Source organism: Neltuma alba, unplaced genomic scaffold, assembly GCF_004799145.2.
Source record: "Neltuma alba isolate B1F8T4 unplaced genomic scaffold, ASM479914v2 tig00011916_pilon, whole genome shotgun sequence".
NCBI lineage: Eukaryota > Viridiplantae > Streptophyta > Magnoliopsida > Fabales > Fabaceae > Neltuma > Neltuma alba.
The window spans coordinates 1278781-1302007 of NW_021636509.1; the positions used below are offsets into that span (position 1 = coordinate 1278781).

The window sequence follows — 23227 nt, forward strand, 5'->3', positions numbered from 1 at the left end:
TCCACCGCACAAGATACCATCATTTATGGTACTCCTCGATATTTAATTTCCCTCGTAGGATTTCATTTAAACATATGTTCAATCTTATAACACAGGTTTTATCACTGGAACTAATTTAATTTAATGCAACAAATTTTCAAAAATTTGTGCATATGCATATTGAGCTATACAACTATCTCAAACAAAGTATCATAGAAATATTCACATATTGGCTTTTAGGAACCAACCTCTAGAAACACTTCTCAACTTGAGAGATTTTGTTACTATCTTTATGATTTAAACACTCAAAAACACATTTGTTTCACCTATGCTTCTATTTAAATTTTGAAGCTAAAAACATGATATTTCATATACACATTAAAATTCAATACTCATAATGGTTACACATACTCATGCGTATTTATACCAAGATAAATTATTTATCCACAAATAATGATATTATGAAAATTAAAGCACATTTATCTCTACTCTAGATAAATAACTAAATTTTCATACTTATAATGCTTGTTTCAAGCCATACATAAAATTTGATAAATCACAAAATTTGCACCTCCACTGAATTATTTTTTTTTTAAAAATACAAGATGAGCTAACACAATTTTGTTTAAAACATATTTTTCTCCAATAATTTTTCCTCACGTCTCAAGCACCCCTAAACTTTCAAATATCTCATTTATATAGAAAAACTTATTTTCATATCTCATCAATAATAATTTTAATTAAATTAGAATCTCACACCAATATGTTCTCCCAAATGAAAGAACAGAGATTAGGATTTAATGTGGCCTTGTAAAAATTAACCTAGACTGAGAATGGATGAAGATTTTCTTCTTAATTCAAAACAAATAAAACTTGATCCACATTTTTAGTAATTTAGTAAAACCTATTTAAATTTTTCAATATATATTTGTATCATTTCTTCGATCATTATACATGATATTTACGTAGACAATAAGAGACGATGTTTTTTCTTTTAAGTTGTTGAGACTTTTTTTTATTTAAAAAATATAGACCTCTGTGATTATTTTTGCAAGATTTAAAATTTAAATCATATTTTTTTTGGGGATAGAAATATCATCATAAACACTATTTTAAAATTTTAGTGTTTTTAGCAGATCATAGTGGAGGAATAAATGAGGAATTTGTGATGGCAAAAGTTGACATTAATATATTAATATCATTACAAATAATATACTTATTCATTCAAATGAAAATAACTAATATTGTTTATCAGAAAATATTTAGAAATCTGGATGCATGAATTTAGGGTTTAACCCTAAACCCTAAGAAGAAATTATCATGTTGATTGAAATGAATTCATGAGATGTTTTTATTTTAACATTAATTTTTGGCTTGAAACCAGTAAATTATTTTCTTAATTGCAATTAAAATAAAACAACTTCATATTAACTATTTTTCCGCGCATGGCGCGGGAAGTACATTCTAGTTCTAATTAAATTAGAACTTTTCCCACAATACCAACACCATCAAATAATAAGCCAACTGAACAGCATAACTTTCTAAATTATCATTATCACGAAGCTCAACATTTTGATATATACCACAAAGTATATTAAGCAAGACAATGAATTTGGCACCATCAAATTTACGTGTCTACAGTAAAAACTGAGCTCGACCGTTAGTTCATTACCGAGACACATTGACATAGCCAACCATATGATGCCAACACACACAAACAACTAATTAAATTAAAGACTCACATTTAGGCACAGTATTAAATCTTACTATTACTTTCTGGGTTTTCCATAGCACTCGCACAAAATATTGAACATAACAGTAGACAGCTCATACTTAACGGCATTCAAAGCAAACCTCAAAGTATAACTTATTATTATAATTACACGTATTCGTATTCATTCACTGGAAATGACTCTACTATTTATTTTCACATTCTGTAACCGTTATATATATACACGCATAGACAATAAATATGTGAACTGTCATATTGAGGAAAGCTATTGCCAATCCAATATTTCAACATTTCAAATGACTTTTATAATATATACATAACGGAAACATAAAGCCCATCAAATGAATTTAATAAATAGTACTAATAAACAACCATTTTGTTAACCAACCGAAAGGAATTAAAACCACTTAATAGTATTGTAAGAATGGGTTTATGACAATTAACATAGTTTAATGACAATGATCCCTTCTAAAATAACCTTTTCAGAATTGCCAACAAGATGTTTCTTGTCTTCACCAATTCAATATAAATCCAGCTGTCATTAAAATTTCATGGTAAAGGAAAACCCGACAAGTGATTATATTCCTCATATATATATGTGTGTGTGTATAGACCAACTCGATCACATCCATCTCACATTTCCTTCACCAATACCTATGGAAAGAGACTAAATTCATCAACGGGTAATAAGTTAATTACTTATGTAATTATATCCATTAAAACAAAGCAGCCTCATAAAACTGACACAAAAAATTGAATTTAATTATCTGCACATTAACTGCATAATTTAACAATTTCTCATGTACGTTGATGTCATCGTCAACCCATTTAATTGACTTTACTCAAATCATGGCATTAGCAATGAAGAAATAATTATCTTACACCACTCCAGAGTGCAGAATCGTATAGTTTAAGTTCTAGATTTACATACAAGTACCTGAGAAGAAGATCAGCTGCAGTGATCCCGTCGGAAACATGTTGAACAGTAACATGCCTATTATCTCTGTATAATGACATATCCAAGTGCCTCCACTACCCAGAGTTTTGTCCAAAACATAGCAACTCAGAGCTCTTAAGTTAGTCTGGTTAAAGAGATAAATTTGGCACTTGGCCCACCTAAGCATATATCATATGCCCCATCACTCAATTTCATTCCTAAGTGGCATCGGACCCACTGCCTCTACACTTCCATCAGATTCAATGTTTGCCACCATCAATTTGGATTACCATATTTTGTGGTCGTGTCTGGATACTCATGTGAGTTAGAACTCAAACCCCAGATCATCTTGGCCTTACAATTACTAGAGGTTCAGCTTAACACTCATCTTACTATTGTGTCCATACTGTCATCAAGATCGCCAGCTTTCTCTATGTGAGATCTTAGTAAGTATCCTGAAATGATGCTTAAAACATAAGATCTAAGTCATCAATATTCCTGTTACGCAAAAGAACAACCAAGTTCATATAAAATGAAACTATTAAATTAGGACAAAACTTAGAGACTTTCCTATATGATCACTTTGTTGTTGATGAGTACTGAAACAACTAACTCTATGATCAAGCGGTGCCTTCAGTGTGACATAAGTCTTAAGATTGTTGGCAACACCTGCAAAAATAACAAAAAATATGGTTCGAATCGTGTCCAAAGACACTGTCCTTAAGAGTTATTCCGCCACACAGGTTAGAATAAAAGGCGGCACTCCCCAAAATTAAATGAACCCTTCTTGCGTGGAGCAAGGTGACAGAACAGCAGAAATTTAAAACTCAGGAGAAAAGAGAGAGGAGGAGAACTCGGGGATATAACTCGACCCCCACTGACCATACACCGCACATTGCCTTTTATAGGCAGATAATATGTGACCGTTGGACTGCCATAATGGTGATTAAAAATGGTTTTAATGACAATTAAAAGAGCGGTTTTTAAACAATTAATTAAGGTAAATTAAATTATTTTAAAGCCATTAAATCTGGTTAATGAAAGAATAAAACTGACTAATGAAAAAACATAAATGCTTCAACGGTCATCTCTAACGGTCAGTTCTAAAGATTCCTCTTCTCAGCTATTTTATTAGTTCAAACTCACATCTTAGTAAACACGACTAAGGTTTCCTCAATCTTGAGTAATATTAGACTTCTTTTGACACACTTATACACTGAAACTCCAACAAATCATACACAATAAGATCTCAATTCTTTCTCGCCATCATGATAGCTTAAAAAACTTTACTCTCAATTAAGTCCTTCTCTATGAAACATTCCATCAAACATTTAGTGGGCACATAAGAATATCTCCAATCCAAGACTGGTATTATGATACTTTGATCCTCTCTAATTACACATTTTAATTTTAATTCCACAAATAGACATTTTATCAAACATCTACCATACACATAAAAATTTGTCTTTTGTCACACCTTACTTTATTACGCAATTTCACTTCAAGTGGGAGCATTTGGAAATATTTCTCAGGTCATTAAGTTGAAGAAATTTAAATTTTTAAATTTAATTTCTTGGATTACTATTTATTGCAACTTTAATTTCTCTAAACTTTAAAAAATCAAAATGATATGGTTCCAAGTCCAATTTGAAGCTTGCAATGAGCTCTTTAAGGGGGAAAAAAACATTTAGAGTATGAATACAGCTCATGTGTGACCATTTTTAACAACAAGATGTATTGTTCATTTGGTCATTTTTCTAATTTTTTAGAATTTATGCTCCACTTTGGAAGGGTATAACTCTTTGTACAAAACTCTAAATTTCATGAAATATCACTTATTTTAATGCTAAAAATATGATATATTATACTATCAAGTTTCAGATTCAAACTCTATCACTTCCTCAAAAATTCACATGGTCAAATTTTGCCCTTAATTTGGTCAATTTTCATCCTTTTTATGTAAAACTCGTCAAAATAAACCATAACCATTCCAAATATAATTCAACCACATGTCATAGCATTTAACAAGTAATTCTTCATAATTTACATCCCTTAAAGGTCATCAAAACACATATCCACATAAATTACAAAACTTCTTCACAAAGTTCAACATAATTACATAGTATTTTTTTCTTCATGGAGATATCACCTCCTTGCCCTTGGCCATACCACTTGAAAGTCTTATTGGTTGTTTATACATAAAGAGGAATGAAATTTCATAGAAATCTTAGCAACAAAGGAATTACAACAATAATGTCAAACAAGCAAAGTATATTACAAACAAGTTCATAAACACTTATTCACTTTTATGTCATGCAAATATCATTCTAATCCATTCAAAATTAACATGTTAATACATATTGCCAAGGTATACAATGCAACCAACTAACACGTTATCACTATCAAATAATTTCAATACAACATGGCATATATTCAAAGAATCATGTTATGTCATAACTAAGCAAGTTAATATTAAAATTGTAAATTCTATGGTACGTCTTTCTAACTCAAGATTTTTGGCCTCCTTCATCTCTCTGGATTCTTCCTTATTTTTTTTGCTCAATGCCTATCAATCCATGCATAAATACGTGCCACATTATCAACCATAACACACAAAATACCATTTAATATCAAAATAGCTCTATAACCCTCTTTTCTTTAACTTTTTGACGTTCATTTGCATCTTTGTTTTGAAAAATCTCAAAGGCTACTTTTACATAATTTTTCATGTAGGATTCAAACATCAACTAAGCAAGCTATTCTAAGATTTAAATCATGGTTTCTATCCTTCCCTTCTTTCATAATCATTTTTCAATATTTTGAAAATTGGACAGCATAATACCTTGATTGATCCTTGATTCTTGCTTGATAATTTTTTTTCTTAAACCTACGTGTTCTTAGCTCCCTAAACTCGGCTTTTTTTGCAGCAAAACCTCCCCCTTTAAGTGTCTAAAAAACCGAAATTGAAGGTTTGTGAGGGGGTATTTATAGAGTAAATTTCGATCATCTCTTGCCTCCAAGTGTCCTATAAAAATATGAAGATAAAGGCCATATGTACACCTTAAGAAGCTGCACATAATTTGAGAGTGCACAAGTGTTCATTGTGTAATAAATTTTTTTTTGGGTACAAACGAGGGCTAAAGCCCAAGGAAAATAAAACACTAGTTATCGACTATTTCACAACCACTGATATCCCCTTCCACGAACTCTATCACCTCATCAGGACACCGGTCAAACAGACACGAGTGAGATAGACCCATTTTCGCAAGTCCGTCTGCCACCCTATTTGCCTCTCTTGGTATAAAATGTAGTTGGACAGTCCAGTTGAGATGCAACATATCCCTTATTCTCAGGAACATTAAGCTGCAATTAATCCCTTTCTCATTCCTGTTCAGCTTCTCAATTAGATTCTTTGAGTCAGATTCTAGGATAATGTGTTTGAACCCAAAACTCCAGGCTAGATCTAAGCCTTTAATTAAAGCCCATTCTTTAGCCTCAAGAGCACTACAAGTGCCTATTTTATAACAGAAACCAACGATCCAAGCACTAGAATGATCTCTGATTAAGCCTCCACAACCTGCCTTGGAAGAAGTATGCGCCATCGCACCATCCACATTTAGTTTAAGCCAATTTTGCAGTGGAGGTTTCCATTTGATTTGCCTAGCAGTCGGGGGATCAATAGGAGAAAGCTCCTGTTGATTATGATAAGTCAAACTCTGCCAGCAATTTCGAATGATAAGCACAGGATTGTGCGGTCTCTCTTTTTCCGCATCAAAGACAGAATTATTCCTCCATAGCCATAACTTCCAGACTACCACACCCCACAGGAGATCCCATTAGGCATTAAGGATGTTTCCTCTATTTTGTTTCAGATTGTCAGAGATCCAATCCTTTAAGGAAGCATTAAAGAATTCAGAAATATACCTGGGTTTCATCAACTCTAACCAAATTCCCCGCGCATAAGAGCAGTCTCTTAAAACATGTAGGGTATCCTCAGTGTTTGTGTGACAGTAGTCATAGCTGGCCGAAGTCTGAGCCCATTTGCTTCTCCAATAATTTGTTGGAAGTCTATCATTAAAAATTCTCCAAAGAAAAACCCTTATTCTTTCTGCTCCTCTCCATCTACAAATAAATTTATACGTAGGATGATACTACTCATGATCCATTTCCTCAATAAGATAATAGGCACTTTTCAAGCTAAAGATGCCATTTCCTGAAGCATTCCATAACATAACATCATTTCCTACATTCTCCAGGGGTGGTAACACACCAATTAGCCGCTGCAACACTGCTTCATTAACAACACTCTTTAGCTTGTTGAAGTCCCATGCTCCAAATAAGGTCCAATCAGCAACTACACTATCATTTTCCTCTTGGGTATGGGGCCTTAGGCACATCTCCTTTATTTTTTTTATCCAGGAACAACCACAAGTCATTGAAAAAGTTGACAAAAGAACCATTTCGAATCTGCCATTTTGTCCCTTTTTCAACAATGTCTTTATGATCACAAATAAACTTCCATAACTTCGAATCTCCAGAATTCACATTAAGCAAATTGTCCTGATCCCTCCACATATACTTGTGGCTTAAGATATCCACCCATAATCCTTTCTCCCCCATAATTACCTTCCAAGCTAATTTTGCACCACAGGCCTTGTTGACAGAAGAGAGGTGTTTAAATCCCAAACCACCATAGGATTTAGGCAAGGCTAGCTGATGCCAACCAACTGGATGATAACTATGGTCATTCTGCTGAGTTCCCCAAATAAAATTACTCTGCAATCTCTCTATTTTTGTGCAAATTTTCTTAGGAATTTTGGAAACTTGCATTGGGTACAAGGGAAATGGAGTTCAACACTGACTTAGCTAGAGTAATTCTTCCCGCTAGAGAGAGGCTATTAGCTTTCCAACCAGCAAGCTTTGTCCTGACACGGTCAACAATATACTGAAAGGTTTCTACAGGTTTCCTACTTGAAGTAAGAGGAAAACCCAAGTACCTTCCGATCTCAGTGGAAGCTTTCATTCGAGCAACTCTTTTAATCTTGCTTTTCACTCCAGTAGGCACTTTAGGTGAAAAGAATAAAGAAGACTTGCTATGATTAACCATTCCCCCTGAAGCTTGGGTAAATCTGTCTAGGCATTCCATCATACATTTCGCTTGTTTTTCAGTAGCCACACCAAATAGCAGTAGATCATCTGCAAATAAAAGATGAGAAATATGTGGCCCTTAATTCCCAATCTTAACCGGTTTCCAACTACCTTCATTCACTGCATCCATAATAATGTGGGAGAGTTTATCCATGCAAAGGACAAATAGCAGAGGTGAAATTGGGTCTCCTTGTCTCAGTCCTCTCTGAGGTTGGAAGTACTGCATCTTGGAGCCATTCCACAGCACATTATAAGAGACAGAATTTATGCAAGTCATGATTAGCTTCACAGCATCATCATTCATACCAGCCTCATATAGCACTTCTTGTAGGAAATCCCATCAGATCCTATCATAAGCCTTAGCTAGGTCAATCTTCATAGCCATCAGACCTTTCTTGCTCTTATTCCTCCTTATAATGTGAAGAATTTCCTGACCAATAATTATATTATCCTGAATATGTCTCCTTTTTATAAAGCTAGCTTGGAAAGGGGATATGATCTCATTCATTACCTCCTTCATTCTTTGGGTTAGCACTTTTGTAACACACTTGTAGTGAACTGAACATAAAGAGATTGGTCTAAATTGGCCAACTGTTTCAGGTTTCTCTACTTTTGGAATAAGAGAAATAAGGGTCTTTTTAGCTTCTGTCGGAATAATTTCTCCAAAAAACACACCTCGTACGAATTTGTAGATAGAAGGTCCCACTACCTCCCAGTTGGTTTGATAGAAAAAAGGTGAAAAACCATCAAAACCAGGGGCTTTATAAGGTCCCATAGAAAATATAGCAGAACGAACTTCTTCTTCAGTAGGAATTCTGCAAAGATCATTAAAGGCCCCTTCCACTGTAGGAAAAGTCGAAATGGTTTGCAGAATGGGGGTTCCATTTGAATCAGATTTATATAGGTTTTCAAAATAATCAACAACCATTGATTTCAAATCATCAACGTCATCAATCCAGATTCCATCAGCATTTTTTAGAGTCAAGACCCTGTTCTTCTTTCTTCTGAACTTAGTCTTCAAATGATAGTATCTGGTATTGCGGTCTCCTTTGGTGACGCAATTTGTTCTAGACTTCTGGAACCATTTAATTTCTTCTAACTTCAAAACCTCTTCCAATTCAGCTTGGAGGGATCATTCTAATTTACACAGAAATCTAGAAAAGGGGTAAGCATCAGCTTTCTGAATTCCATTAAGTCTAGACATGATGTCCTTCTTCCTTTTCTCAACAAGCCCGAACACCTCTCTATTCCATTTAAGAATATTATTTTGAAAGTTCAACAGAGACACATCGAGTAATCCATCAGCCTCCCAAGCTTCTTTTAGAAATTCTTTAAAATTAGCATGTTCAGTCCACATAGCTTCAAATCTAAATGGTTTAGCCCCAAAGCCAAAAGAAGGTGATTCATGCAAATACAAAACAAGAGGATTATGATCAAAAAAGTTTGTACGGGGTAGTACCTTGAGGTAGCTGTCGGAGAATGCATTAAGATAGTAGGAGTTAACTAAAGCTCTATCCAACCTTTCGAACAATCTGGCACATCCAGGCAATTTAGGTCCCTTCCAAGTGAATCTTGGACCTATACTCCCCAAATCCGGGAGAGAGCAAGAATTGATATGTTCATTAAACCACTCCATTCTCTTCATAGAAACACTAGCACCCCCAATTCTCTCAGATGAAGAAGCTATATCATTAAAGTCACCATAGACCACCCATGGGACGGAGATTGTTGTTGACAAGGCCTTCAATTTCTCCCAAAGGATTTTTCTTAAATTGGAATGGGGAACCGCATAGATTGCCATGAGGAGGAACAACAATTTATCTGGTAGGGAGCAGCAGAGATGAATAAATTGCCTATCCGTTTCAAGTATGGAAACTCCCACGTTATTGCTCCGCCAAGCCACTACAATACCTCCTGACCGACCTGTGCTTGGGATAGCAGTGTACAAGTCGAAACCCAAAGCCTCCAACGCTTGAAAAAGTGAATTGTCTTCGCATCGTGTTTCAGCGAGAATAATGATGTGGGGTTTAATTCCATTAAGACAGACCTTCAGGTAACTTATGAGGCTTTTACTGCAAGCCCCTCTTGAATTCCAGTAAAAGACACAATCCATTAAGTAAATGGGTTCAGAAAAGGCAAAAGCCCAAAGGAGTATCACATGGAGAACTGGGTCTCATCCACCACAGTCTCGTCTCTCATTAAATCTGCTTGGGAGTCTTCGGCTATTGGGTTATCCTGATAGGGCCTACAAGGACTCAGCCCATCTTCCAATGGTCCAGGCTCAATACCCATTCCCTTGTCTTCTCCAGGATCATGCGGCAAGGAGGAAGGTTTTTCTTGAAGGTCCATGAGATCTTCACTTCTTCTCACAGACATAATCTCGTCAGATTTTACCATTGTATCTTCTCGTTGTGTCTCCTCATTTGTCTCATCCAAGGTGAGCATCAAAATTTCATTATTTCTCATATGATTACTAAACATTTCCCGTGATCGTTTCTCTCTTTTGCCCTTCTCCACTACTGTTTCAGCTCCCTCCATATCTGGTACTGGGACCACACAATCAGTAAGACCGTTATGCTTTTCTGCTTTTCTATTATGCCCAGTTTTCTTTCCTCTCGTACGTCGCACAGAATTAGCAACCACACCACTACCTTGTACGTTATCACCTTTTTGTTCTGCATGCATGATATTAGCTTCAAAACGTTTCGGCACATTTGCAGGCTCCTCCATGTCAGCAAGGACATCAAATCTTGACCCTTGATTCTGTTGCCGGATAATTTCACCTTGTTTCTGCTTCCCTTTCTTCTAGTGAGGCTTTTGCACCACCCTCCACTGTTCTTGTTCGTTGCTGTTTGAATCCACATTTCCTATCGGATTGTTGAGATTTACATTACCTTGACTGAAACGATCTCCATTAGCAGCCTCTGGAATTTCTGTCTCCTTTCTTCTCGATGGGCATACAGATCTATTATGACCATAGACACTGCAATTGGTACATAAAGAATGTAGTCCCTCGTACTCTAAATAATAATCTTCTCCATCCAAAGAAAACCCGGACATTAATTGTTTGCCCAGATCAACAAGCACACACATTCTTGCATAATGTCCCCTGAGTTGACAGGAAGTATTCATATCCACTTTGATTGTCTCTCCAATTCTGTTTCCAATAATGGTTAGTGCTTCTTCATCATAATATTCCAGAGAAACTCTTGGAAGTCTCACCCAAACAGCAACTTTATCAATTTTTTCCTTTGCTGGATTAAATCTTGGTTCCCAAGGCCTCACCGTTAGATAATGATCATAAAGCATCCAAGGACCTCCTGTTAACGCATTAAAATAATCCTCCCTATTTGATAGTTTGACCACAAAAAATCCATACCCAATGTTGATCAGATTGATCACTCCACGTTTTGCCCACAAAGCTTGGAGGCGAGCTTCTAGGGCTTTATACCCAACATGATGATCAAGCAACTTCACAATGACAGCCTTCCTCCAAGCCCTGTAGAGTTTTTTCTTTAGTCTCCCAAAGAAGTGGAAGGTAGGAAAATTACGGTTCGGATCTTCTCGTATTCTGACGATCGGTTCTTTTTTCTCATTCTCTGTCTCTGGAGAGGAATCTTCAGAGAGGGAGTCATCTGATATAACTTTAATCCTCTATTTCTTCATCAGACGGATCATCCTCCTGGGTAACTCCCTTAGGTTTTTTACGCAAACGTCGGACCAGCTTTCTTCCGTTAGGGAGTAATTTCTTCTCCTAGTCTAGGCCACTCTTCCATCTTAGAGCATTCTCCAATGGTTCCATTTTTTATTTTCTTAGATTTCCGCCTGAGTAAATCCTCTTCTTCATTAGAAGGAGGAGCCAGCGTAGGACCTTTCTTTGAGAGCACGAGAGCCATTTTTACTCAATACTTTTCTCATTGTGTAATAATGTTTAGGATAAAATTATGTGATATTTTACATTATTTTGGTCCATAATCATGTGGACCACTTGGGTCACGAATTTACTGTTTATTTCTGGTCCATAATCTAGCCCAATGGCCTAGAGAAAGAAAGAATAAGTATTACCTTTCATCTCCAAATATTTTTTCACCCGATTTTGTCATATCTGCTAAAATTTTTTCTAATTTTTAATAATATTTTTGGAACTCCAAAAATTTATTTTTACCCATTTAAAATCATATTTTAATATAAAAAGGTTCCCTGAATTTTTCTAAATTTTATCTCAATTTATAACTATTTATTTTGAATTTTCTCTAAAATCAGGCTTTACTGATAAGATTTTGGTAATAAATATTTTAAAATTAATTCTTTCACTTTCAAGACCTAAAAATAATTTTATAAACTTAAATAAATCCTCAAATAATTTTTTCACAATTTTTCTGGAATTATTGTGGCCTCTACACATTTAAAATAATTATTTATGACTAACTTTTCAATGTTTTTGAGAAAACCTTTGTTTATAAAAAATTCTGTAATAATTTATTTTTACGTTATTTCTACTTCTAAGGCCTCAAATAGGATTTTCAATTCTCTAATTTATCTTTTTATTATTTTTTAAAATTTTTTTGAAATTTTTTTCTAATTTATTTATTTTGTCGTTTTTAAATTAATAATTTTAAAAATATCAATCCGGACAAAAATCAAATCTCAATTTAAAAACGGTTTTATCTTTGAGTACATTTTATTACTTGACACAGTGCACCTACAGTTCCTCCCAAATTGGGTTTTCTTAAGGGGTGGGAAATTTTTTCCAATGTCCTGACAGAATTGCCCATAGCTTTTTCAAAATATTCCGGTGTTGCCCTTTTAACTTGTAAACGGTAAGCCCTGCTCGTTTCTCTCTCTTCGGGGTTCCGCCGCTCTTCTTCCCTCATCGGCCCGCCTTTCCTCCAGTCGTCGTCGACGCCACCTGGTCCGGCCGCCGCCGCCTCTCTTCCTCTATCCATCTTCATTGTCTTTAGGCGAGTATCTCGCCTAGGTCTTATCGATTCTTTTTTCTTCATCCTTGTTCTTGCTCATGCATATCTCAACTATCTGGTTTAGTATTTCTGGTTTTATTCCTTTTCTTCTTTGACTCAGATTTCCCGTTTCTTCTTTGTTTCTAGTTTCTCTCACAATTAGTCGAACTTAAAATTTTCTGACTTGCAATGTAGGATAAACCAAGAAGGGTCGAAGTTATTACATAAAAATACATTGGAAGTTGAAGCCTGACTAAACAAAACCAAATAACTGAAATTTATAAATGCAATACATGAGTTGGGAACATCGATATGCACTTTAAAGTAGCTTTTTGGTTAAGACATCCTTGATTGAGTTCCATATAACAGTATTCATTCCATAATGAGCCAACCCCGATATCTGCGCCATAAGGAATGCAATATAATGTATATAATGAATGTTGATTCTGCTTATTTAGCTACATCCTTTGTTAAATATGACTTCTCTGTTCCAGGGGGACCATCCAAAGTGATTGTTTTTGCATTGGAATCTTGTGGCTTTCTATTTGGTCTACTTCGTTCCTTATCTAATTTGATATTTATGCTCAATCATTTTTGAGAACGTACTGTGAAGCTGTAAGGCATGTTTGAAGGTTTAAATCAAGGATACTCTTGTATTATTAGTACTATTGAGTTTCCAATCTAATTGCTTGAGGTGCTGCATGTTTGACTCTTACAATCAACTAACCATGAACAATTGCTTTTTCTCTGTGTTTACTGTTTAGGTGACTTCATGATCACATGGGACATCAATTGATTGATTTGTCTTACCTGTCCTATGGTGATCTTCACTTTCATTAGACTGATTGCTTGTGACTTTTGCCTCTCAACCTTGGTGAAGTTTGATGTGCAACCTTATGTACACAGTTTATACTTTATACCCTTCATTGTTGTTTAAAGTATTAACTTATAAGGGATTGGCTTATGGCTCTGAAGTTCATATCATAGCATTCTCCTTGCAATCAAGGTTTTGAAGGGGTTGTTTCCCCATCAATTATGTAACTTCTTATGGATCTTACAAAATTTATACTTGCAGTGACCTACAATTTTGTATTTTTAATGTGCAGTTGATCAATAGAGAATTTTCTTAGAGTTCATGGTCTTACGGCACTCCAATTCCAATGTTGTTTTGGTCATTATTGTCTAAAATGGAGGCCTAACTATTATTTTCCTAATGTATGGACGATCTTGTATTGTGTTTGGGGTCTTGTCTCTTTTTATCCAACCTAAATTTGTAATTTTATCGTATTTTAGAAAGGTAAAAGATTTTAAAAAGCATATTAAAATTAATGAAATATTACTTTATTGATAAAATCATCATTTAAAATGCATATAAAAATAATTTATGACATATGAGTAAGGTAACGTTTTTTTTTTTGGGGACCAAAAAGGTAACAAGCTTCTGAAATTTTGACTAATTAATAAATTAATAAGCACATTAAAAGGCATATAAAAATATTTTGTTATATAAAAATAAAATAAGGGGCAACGTTGTCCATATAAAAATCTCTTCCCTTCCCTCCCGTCTTGAACTAAACAAGGTAACATTAAAACATCTACCCTCCCTTCCCATTCATTAAAACCCCTCCCCTTTTCTCCCCTCCATCAAAATCCCTTTCCTCCCCTGCCCTCCCCTTCGTTGAACCGAACATACTCTTAGTGATTTGAAAGACAAAGTATTTTAGGTAATTAAGAGTTCTATACTAGCAAACATAGCTCTAAATGCAATTAAGGGGAGAATATAGACAGTAAGAAGTAATCAGTGCTATAATAATCCAAATCACTGCATCAGTAATTTAGATTCACCCCTAGCTTTAAGTATAGATTGGAGTTGTTTTATGGTTCTAGTTTGATCTTATTTCCATTCTGTACTTGTTCCAAATTGTGTTTTGCTTAACTTAAGAAAAAGTGTAAAATCAAAGCTCAACCGGGTTGTTGGTGCCAAGTCCTCATGGGAATGACACTTTATTCACTCTTTATTACTTGATATGGCTTGTGCACTTGTGAAATAGGTTTCATATTTTATGCCTATCACATGACATTAAGGTAGATAAAAATGCCTTTATTTTAGTAATAGATAACAGATATTAACATCAAATGGTTGTTTCCTATTAAACTGTCAACTCCATGACTACTATATTTTCAAACTAAAGAATTACGGAATGGGGAATTGACTATGCTCGCTTTTGGAAAGAAGGAGAGCATCCAGGGTTTGTGGTCTGCATAAACTGCAATTTTGGGCAAAAGCATAATATTCCAGTTTTTGTTACCATAATTTTACATTGGATTAGCTATGAACTTGTTGAGTTCATAGATGGCTTGACTGTTTTGATGGATTATATTAAAAAATGACTGGAACTGCTGAATTCTGATGGTGCTTTTCATTTTGTGTGATGCTTTACCAGCTCAACCATTCTTCTTAGTAGAACTTCCAATAAATAAGCTGCCTATCAAGTCTCCAAATATCACTGCTTCCTTCAAAACAATGTAAGTTTTAGTTCTTTGAATGATCTGATTTTGTTAGCTTTGTTGTTACTGGTATTCGGCTGGTAGAAAGTTCCACATTACGATGTGTAAGAAGGTAGTATTTGATCCAATGTTCCTTGTCAAATTTTTGGTTAATCAAGTTTGATTACTTTTCCACCTTTGTTGATAAAGAGGCTCGCGTATATTGTCTTTCTGAGAATAGATGTGCCTGACTTAAGGATCTTTTTTTGTAGGGGAGCTGTTAAATTAGACCTTCGTTGTCCCCTAGGAGCGGAGGGCATTGCTGCTGAACCTGAGCCAGATTGGACTTTTGATGCTCTAATATCGGAGCTTAATGCCTTGGAGATGAAACTCACTACTTCTTGTACTGATCCTTTTCCAACTAAATCAATATACAGGTACTATATTCTTAACTTCTCTTATATGTATTTGTTTCATTGATGTTTATAAAGGTAGGAAAATTCTGCCTTTCTGTGTTTGGTTGATTGAACCTCATTAGTTGGTGCCAAAGAAAATATTTATGTTGGTGGTCTAAATTTTTCTATTGGTACTTTTTTTTGGGAGTCTTTATAGTGGGAATGAAGTTGAGAGAGGTGGACCTTTCATATTGCATGCCCCTGAGTATGAGATGGAGGACACAGAGACTGAAGATGAGCAGGACGAAACTGCAGAGGCTGGCACACGATTTGGCTGCAATGAGCTCTACCTAAGGTGCCTACTCCTTGATTTCTAGCTTTCTTTGAGGACGTCACTCATCTATTTTGTTGTGCGAACCATAGACCAATAATAATAAGCAATTTCTGTGGATCTAGTCGGATTAATATTATTTTCATATCGTTCGTTGATCAAATTGCTAACATTTTATTGAAATTTCTTACAATAAAATTTGCACTTTATTTGATGTTTCAGTGATAGTGATAATTCTGACATTGTTCCAGCATTCGAAGAGCAAGGTTACTTGATGGATGAAGTGGGAGAGGTGGAAGGTGCCTTAATAGAACTGACTCATGAACACCAGCTTCGGGTTAAGGTGGGTGATCATGGTGGTATCTATACATGTTATCTGTTTAGCTTGTTAGTTACTGATTAAAAGTTTAACACTCTTGAAGACCATAAATTATATAGTCAATTTGGTTTCTTTCATATCTGTATTAGACTTATTTCTGGCATCCTCTACTTACAGGATGACATTAGGAATCAGATCTCAGCACTGGAAACAGCTCTGATGAATGAAACCGAGAAGTCTGCTTCTGCTTTTCTCCAAGTAGAGAAATATAAAGAAGCAAGACAGGAATTAGATAAAAAGTTTGATACCCAATATCAGCGAAGGATGTAAGATTGCATTGTCTCCTCCCTCCCACCTTTCTTTCAAGGGTTTATAACCACTTCCTTTCTTCTTCCTATCTGTCTTTTATCACAGTTTAATATAAGAAAATGTGAAATAGATTATTCCCTTTGCACTTGGTGCATTGATCCATTGGCAAAGTTGTCCCCTTGTATGGGGTGGTAGCCTGTAGGATCCCATAGAGTTGGTTTGACCCTCCTTTCACAATATGCTAAACTATGGATTATTTGTCTATTGCGGATTTAAAATGCACAATACCATTTGTGAAGATCTATAAAAATTCTTTTTCTTTCTGGGTTTAGAGGTAAACATGGTTTGTTCTTTTTATGGTGATGGGTCGACAACTGGGGCCATGGCCTATTAGGGTATATCATTGAAAGAACAAGAAGAGTACAAGCAGAAAGGTAGGAATAGAGAAAGCCCATGGTGAGGCATCTCTTGTTAACTGTGACCTGCTATGTGGAATGTTGTAAGATGGAAAAGAGAAAGCATCACTTAGAGGGGTTATATGGGGAGGTAGACGAGGAGGAAAAACTTATTCTGGACTTTGGAGGGATTCTAGCTTCCAAAAGCTAGGGGAAATTTTTGTTCTTCTTCTTCTTTATCATTTTCCTCTTATTGGTTTGCTGCTGCTGAAATTCCATTTAACTCTACTCAATCTATGCTTGTATGAGTGGTTTGGTTGGATAATATCTGGTTCATTAATCAGAATTCAGAGGAGTTTCATCACACTGTTGTTAAAATAAATTGGAATAAAATTATGTGGTTAATTTTTTTTTCTAGGAGGAAATCAACTAGGAACACACCAAATTAAGTGTGCTAGAGTGTGTAAAGACTTTAAGAGACATAAGCTGCTCATTTTTGAATGCTGGATCTCTTCCAAGACTGAGGCCGTTGACTCATTTTTGCCCCCCTGATTTTTAACGTTTTCTGAGATTCACAGCAGTTAAGTTGGGAAGTATGATTTTATGTAATGATCCATTCTCGTGTTGGAATCAATTTTGACTATGATTGTGTTCTGATGTTATAGATATTTCTCATTTTTAGTAACTAAAATTTAGCATACATGAGAGCTTATCTGCGATTCTTTAACCATCAAAAGTGCTGTTCTATGTTTGTCTTTGTTGGAGTGTTGCTTTATAGGATGAATCGTAAGTTTGAGGAATCAAGAAACTGATCTTTGTATTCCCCATTTTGCACAGCGCAGAAGCACTTGATAATCACTTGACAGCTGTTCAGCAGGACCGGGAGCTTAGATCACAAATAGAGGAAAGAAAAATAAGAAGTGACGCCGCATATGAAGAGGCCAAAAGAAAGGAGAAGGCTATACAAGAGGAAAAATTACGACAAGAGAAGGCTAAAGCTAAAGCTGAAGCTGAGGCATATCAACTTTACTTTTCACCTGGTTTTGTTTTGACTAGGAAGTTCTGTAGACCTTCTTTCTTTAGATTCAAGTTCACGTTGATAATGTTGATGTGCTATTTATTACCTGCTTACAAATCTGTACTTTTTTCCATGAACACTTTAGTATTTTTCTTTTACTTTTCGGTTTCTATGTTTTGGATTCTGAACATGCACACAGAAACTTATTTGTTACCATTTTGTGGAGTACGCCTATCATATTACCCCCTGCTTCTTGTTAGTGATATCCACACTGATGTGTCCAGTACATGGGTATTTAAATTTGACGCATCTTTCTTCCAATATTCTCTTATATAACCTTATTTATTTGTCTATTAAATGAGTATTTAAATTTGACACATTTTTCTTTCCAGAATTCTTTCATATCAACTTCAGCTCAAATATTGCTAGAATTGTTAACTTTCAATTTTGGATTATAGGCCGCCATTAGAGCTGAGGAAGCAAAACGAGCTGCACTGGAAGCTGAGAGAAGAGCAGCAATGGAAGCTGAAAAAAGAGCTGCAAAAGAAGCCATGGAGAAGAATGCTATAGAAAGTTCAAAAAGGATTACATCTGAAGGCTTGCAACTAGAAGCTACAGCACGAATAGATGGTGCATCTAGCCTATCAAAAGCTGAATCCAAGGAATCTGGTATTTTTTTATGTTTTTAAATAAATAATAAAACCATTTAACTGATTGATTCAAATTTAATATCCATGGTTTCTTTGGCCTTTTTATTCTTTCCATGTGCTCAGAAAACGTGATTATTTTGACATTTGTTTGCTATTGAAATTTAGTTTATTCTTCCTTGCATCTTTGATATCGATTTGATGAAGCTGTTTCCATAAGCCATAAAAAGTGGTCCATTCTCACACAAGTTCAGCCTACTGAACTACAAAAATGTCCGTTCATCCTCCTTGTTCTTTATTTTCACTGACCTTTTTGTGTTTAATTGCTTTGTTTTTTGATGCTGAACTACTTTATTAGTTTGAAATTGTAAAAGTACTTGATCTGTTTGTTGTAAGTCAATATATGGATGTGCCTTTGAATGACTAGATCTGTATATTTTATTTAGTCTGAAATTGTTGGCGTCTTTTAAGATTTCAACTGGTACAAAATGTTAGGGTACACATATCGAGCAGCAGATAGTGCTTTAAAACTGGAGGGTCAGAGGCTACAGAAACTGAAAGAGCTTTATGAGAGAAACCAAGCAATACGTTCAAGTTCCAAGGTATTACTGGAAGTAGATACTGGAGATGTTAATGAAGTTTTAGTTTCTTATGCTTCATGCACTGATCATTGCTAATCCTTTATTGCTTTTGTTTAACATGTTTGTGATATTTATTGTCTTATTGTTTTTCTAAATCATAGAATGCCTGCTTCTTTTTTTTTTTTTTGCTCCATTATTTTGGAATTGTGAATGTTCTGTGGCACTCTTTCATGGTTGATACAATGACTTGGTTATTTATGATAATTGAAAACTAAAGGTACGTCAACTTTTGTCAGGATTTTACCCAAAAGGAAAGTCATATTGCCAGATTGATAAGGCAAATAAGGGGAATAGCAGACAATGTCAGGTAGGGAAGTTGTGTGTTTTATATAAAGAGAAGAATATCAAGTTTTAGTTTTTAAGATGTAGGAGGTGCTTTGGGCAGTGTTTCAAGAGATTACCTTGCTGCGTGACATGAAATGACTTGCATGTAAATGCTGTTGTTAACTTTCTCTTTTGATTAGAGTGACTGTTTTATCGCAGGCATAAGTTTAAGAAAATTTGACCCATAACTTCACAATAATATGCATAAAACAAAGTCAGGTCAAGTCCTTGTGCATGGTTTCATACCACGTGTCATTTTACTTTTGTGCATTTTGCAGGTCAAAAGCAGGCGATCTTATAAAACTTTTGAATGATTCTCAATGTCCTCAATCCATCAGCACAGAAATATTTGCTCGAAAGGTAGCTTAGCATTATTTTATTGACTATTCTCTTGTCGTGGACTCTGCTTCGTTTCCTCGCCATGTCATTTTCAATGCTATTATGAGTTATCTAGTAGGGCATGGACGACATCAATAATAGGAAAAAAAAAAAAACTCCCTTCGTTCCTTTTATGCGAAACAATTTCCAACTACCTCCAATGGTTTGTTCCTATTTACAACAGACATTAATTACTCATTTTAATATTAATACATTTATTATTATGTGGCTTCCAAAACATTTTCTCCACCACATATTCTCTCTCTTCCACAACCCGCTTTATTTTAATAATTCCCTTACTTTCTCCCTCACTCTCTCTCCCCCTTATAAATAAGGGTATTTTTGAGAAATTTTTTTTACAGTTTTTACATATTTATTGTTTATAATCAGTTTTAACTAAATTTTTTATCAACGTGATTCAGTTAATTGTTTCTTATAAAAAGAAACAGAGGGAGTATAAAAAGCATCTTCAATCAAGGAAAGAAGGTATACAAAATATGAATAATTATAACCTCCCTAAGTTAAGCCTCCAACTTTTAATTATATGAAAAATTGTAAATTTTTACATATTTATTGTTTCTAATCAGTTTTAACCAAATTTTTTGTCAACGAGATTCAGTTAATTGTTTCTTATAAAAAGAAATAGAGGGAGTATAAAAAGCATATTCAATCAAGGATAGAAGGTATACAAAATATGAATAATAATAGCCTCCCTAATTTAAGCCTCCAACTTTGTAGTTTAATGAAGAACACATTAACCAAATAGCCGGGGTCACTTTGGCAGTTCTCATTTTAGTATTAAATGAATAATGAACTTTTCTGTGATATCTTGTTTGGTCTTTGATCAAATAAGAATACAGATTTTAAAAAAGAAGATTTTGTCAGAAACCACTAATGAACATTCGAAGTACGAAATTGTGTTGATTTAGTATTTTGATAAACAAATTTGAGGCAGACAAATGGGGTATTTCAGATATTTAATTGGACGTGGTAGAATTTCGTTTTTTCCCCCCCCCTATGATTCCAGGTGATGAATGGAATTACATGTAAATATCTCCATCAGCATCAAACTTTTTCTTTTTTTTGTAATTTAATAGAATATTAGAATATAATGTCATCCTCATATGACATAATAATGTATCTTGTGTGATATATTTACAGGTTGTTTCCTACTGTGAAAACCCTGGTAATGCTGCCTTTGCAAGTGGTTACGTCATTGTTCTTGTTACCTCTCGGGTACGGCGTTTTACTCTCTAGTTTTTTTTCAGATTACTTGTGTATAAGATGGGATAGCCTTTGAATTTGATACTTTTTGGCAAATGATTAGTAATCTTTCATACTTCAGTTGGTGTTAGACAAATGATCAACTGGTTGCTCACTGTTGGACTGGAGAGTTTTATTCTCATGTTTGTTCACAATCACTTCCGAGAAAGAAATGATCTTGAACCTACTCTTTTGGATTTCATTGATTATTGTTTGTGTGGCAGGTCCCACATGCTATGGATCTTTTGCTAGCTGAGTTCCATAGAGCCTGCATCTACACTGTTCCAAAGCACATCGTTTACAAAAAGGTAACTAGTCAGAAATATTTAGGGGACATTTATCATTGCTTTCTTCTTTTTCAGCCTTGTTATTGAGACTGCTGTGGAATAAAAAGGATTATGATCTAGTTATGTTGACAGGCGTTGGTAAGAAGTGAATTTTGTGTTCCTTGACTGTCTTAAGTTCAATATGTTTCCCGCAGAAAATCTGAGCTTATTAACTCTTTTTAACCTGGAGATTTGAGCGCCCATTTATAGACATGAAAGACGTGAAACATTAGTCTTTTAACTGTAGCAATTTAATCAAGTTTTCTGTTCCAGTCATTGTATTTGCTATCAAGAATGACCAATAGTCAGAATATAAAAATTTATGCTTTGTTTGTTCTCCCTTTTTCTTCATAAAATACATACTCGTGCAATTTCTTCTTTTTCTTAAATTTTCAGATTAAATGATATGTTATTTATTATGGTGGGATGTTAGTAATGCATTACGATGAGATGCTCATGCATATTTCCTTCATATATATCTTTTTGGATGCATGGAGAACTTTTGTGGTTACATTCAGCTTTTCCTCTCTTATGTTTCAGTCCACCTTTGAATCAAAGAAGCATACTTTAAAAGTATCGGTTACCGGGAATATGATGGGAAAATAGAGAGTACAGAAGATTATTTAAAGCGTCTAGAATCTTACATCAAGGTGTACGGTGCACTAGTTCAGGTCTGATGCGATAGTCTTCCCGATTCTCTCAAGTATACTTTGGAGCATAATTTAGATTAGATTTAGATTAGAGGATTTTCAGTTTTGCCAGCCATTTATTGGGTACCATTGCTCATCTTATCTTTCTGATCAGCTCACAATGCTCTGTTTTGAATTCAGACTGAAATTCCAAATGTTCAGAATTTACATGGGTTGCAAGAAGGTTGGGCATGGCTTGCAAGGCTTCTGAATAACCTCCCAGCTAATAAATACACTGCTGTTTCGCTCAATGCATTCCTGCAAGTAAGTAATGCAAAATAGTGAAATACGTGTACTCTGTTTCACGGTGTGTGGTCTCCCTGGTCCGAGAAGCAAGCACTTCACTCTCTCTCACACACACATGCGCACTAGTTGGGGCCCACATCGCTTGTCTACCTGAAAAGACAGAGGGACTGAACCTTGTTTAGTGTGTATTGGTAAGCTTAGCAAATTTTATGTTTTCAGATGGCAGGATTTGGCCTCTATAGAAGATACAAATCTCAATTCTTGAAGATGCTGAAGGTAATCTCTGATAACTTTTTGGTTGATCTGAAACAAAAAAAACCGGAGCTGACCAGGATTATTGTGGAGATACAATCTTATATTGAAGATAAAAAGTTCCTTAAAGAGCCAGAAGGAAGGAGCTTGCAAACTAATTTATTATCAAGTATAATGAGGGCTTAGATCCGGAAAAATCATATAGTTAGTTAAGTTTTTTTGGTCAGATCCCATAAAGCAAGCCATTGGTTGTAACTTGTAAGTGATGCTATGTTTTAACATGGGATCTGTAATAGAGAAGAAAGCCGAAGATATCATGTAGTCATAGCATTTCTAATTTAATTGTGATTATGCTAAAGCATAGATATGATGGACAATCAATCGAAGTGGAGAATGAATGATCAAATGTTAAGATATACTCAAAGAAATAGGGAATATAAAGAAATCGTTCTT

At 34.9% G+C, this 23227-nt stretch overlaps 1 protein-coding gene and 1 pseudogene across 1 annotated transcript; one reads left to right on the top strand and one right to left on the bottom strand.

Annotated features, from left to right (window-relative positions):
- Window positions 1-10601: 10601 nt before the first annotated feature.
- LOC114719495 (uncharacterized) lies at window positions 10602-12748 on the bottom strand. Its single transcript, XM_028905005.1, has 2 exons — window positions 12499-12748; window positions 10602-11413 (listed from the first exon to the last, which is right to left on the bottom strand). Exons 1-2 carry the CDS (start codon window positions 12746-12748, stop codon window positions 10602-10604), a joined length of 1062 nt encoding a protein of 353 aa, XP_028760838.1.
- Window positions 12749-13256: 508 nt separating this feature from the next.
- Window positions 13257-23227, top strand: LOC114719412 (protein GLE1-like; annotated as a pseudogene).

What these genes read in the sequence shown, in the direction of transcription:
- LOC114719495 (XM_028905005.1), bottom strand. Translation starts at nt 12,748, where the DNA reads ATGAAGATGGATAGAGGAAGAGAGGCGGCGGCGGCCGGACCAGGTGGC. An exon ending in CAATTTGGGAGGAACTGTAG is followed by an intron (nt 11,414 to 12,498) that starts GTGCACTGTGTC and finishes CCCTCTCTGAAG; the next exon opens with ATTCCTCTCCAGAGACAGAG.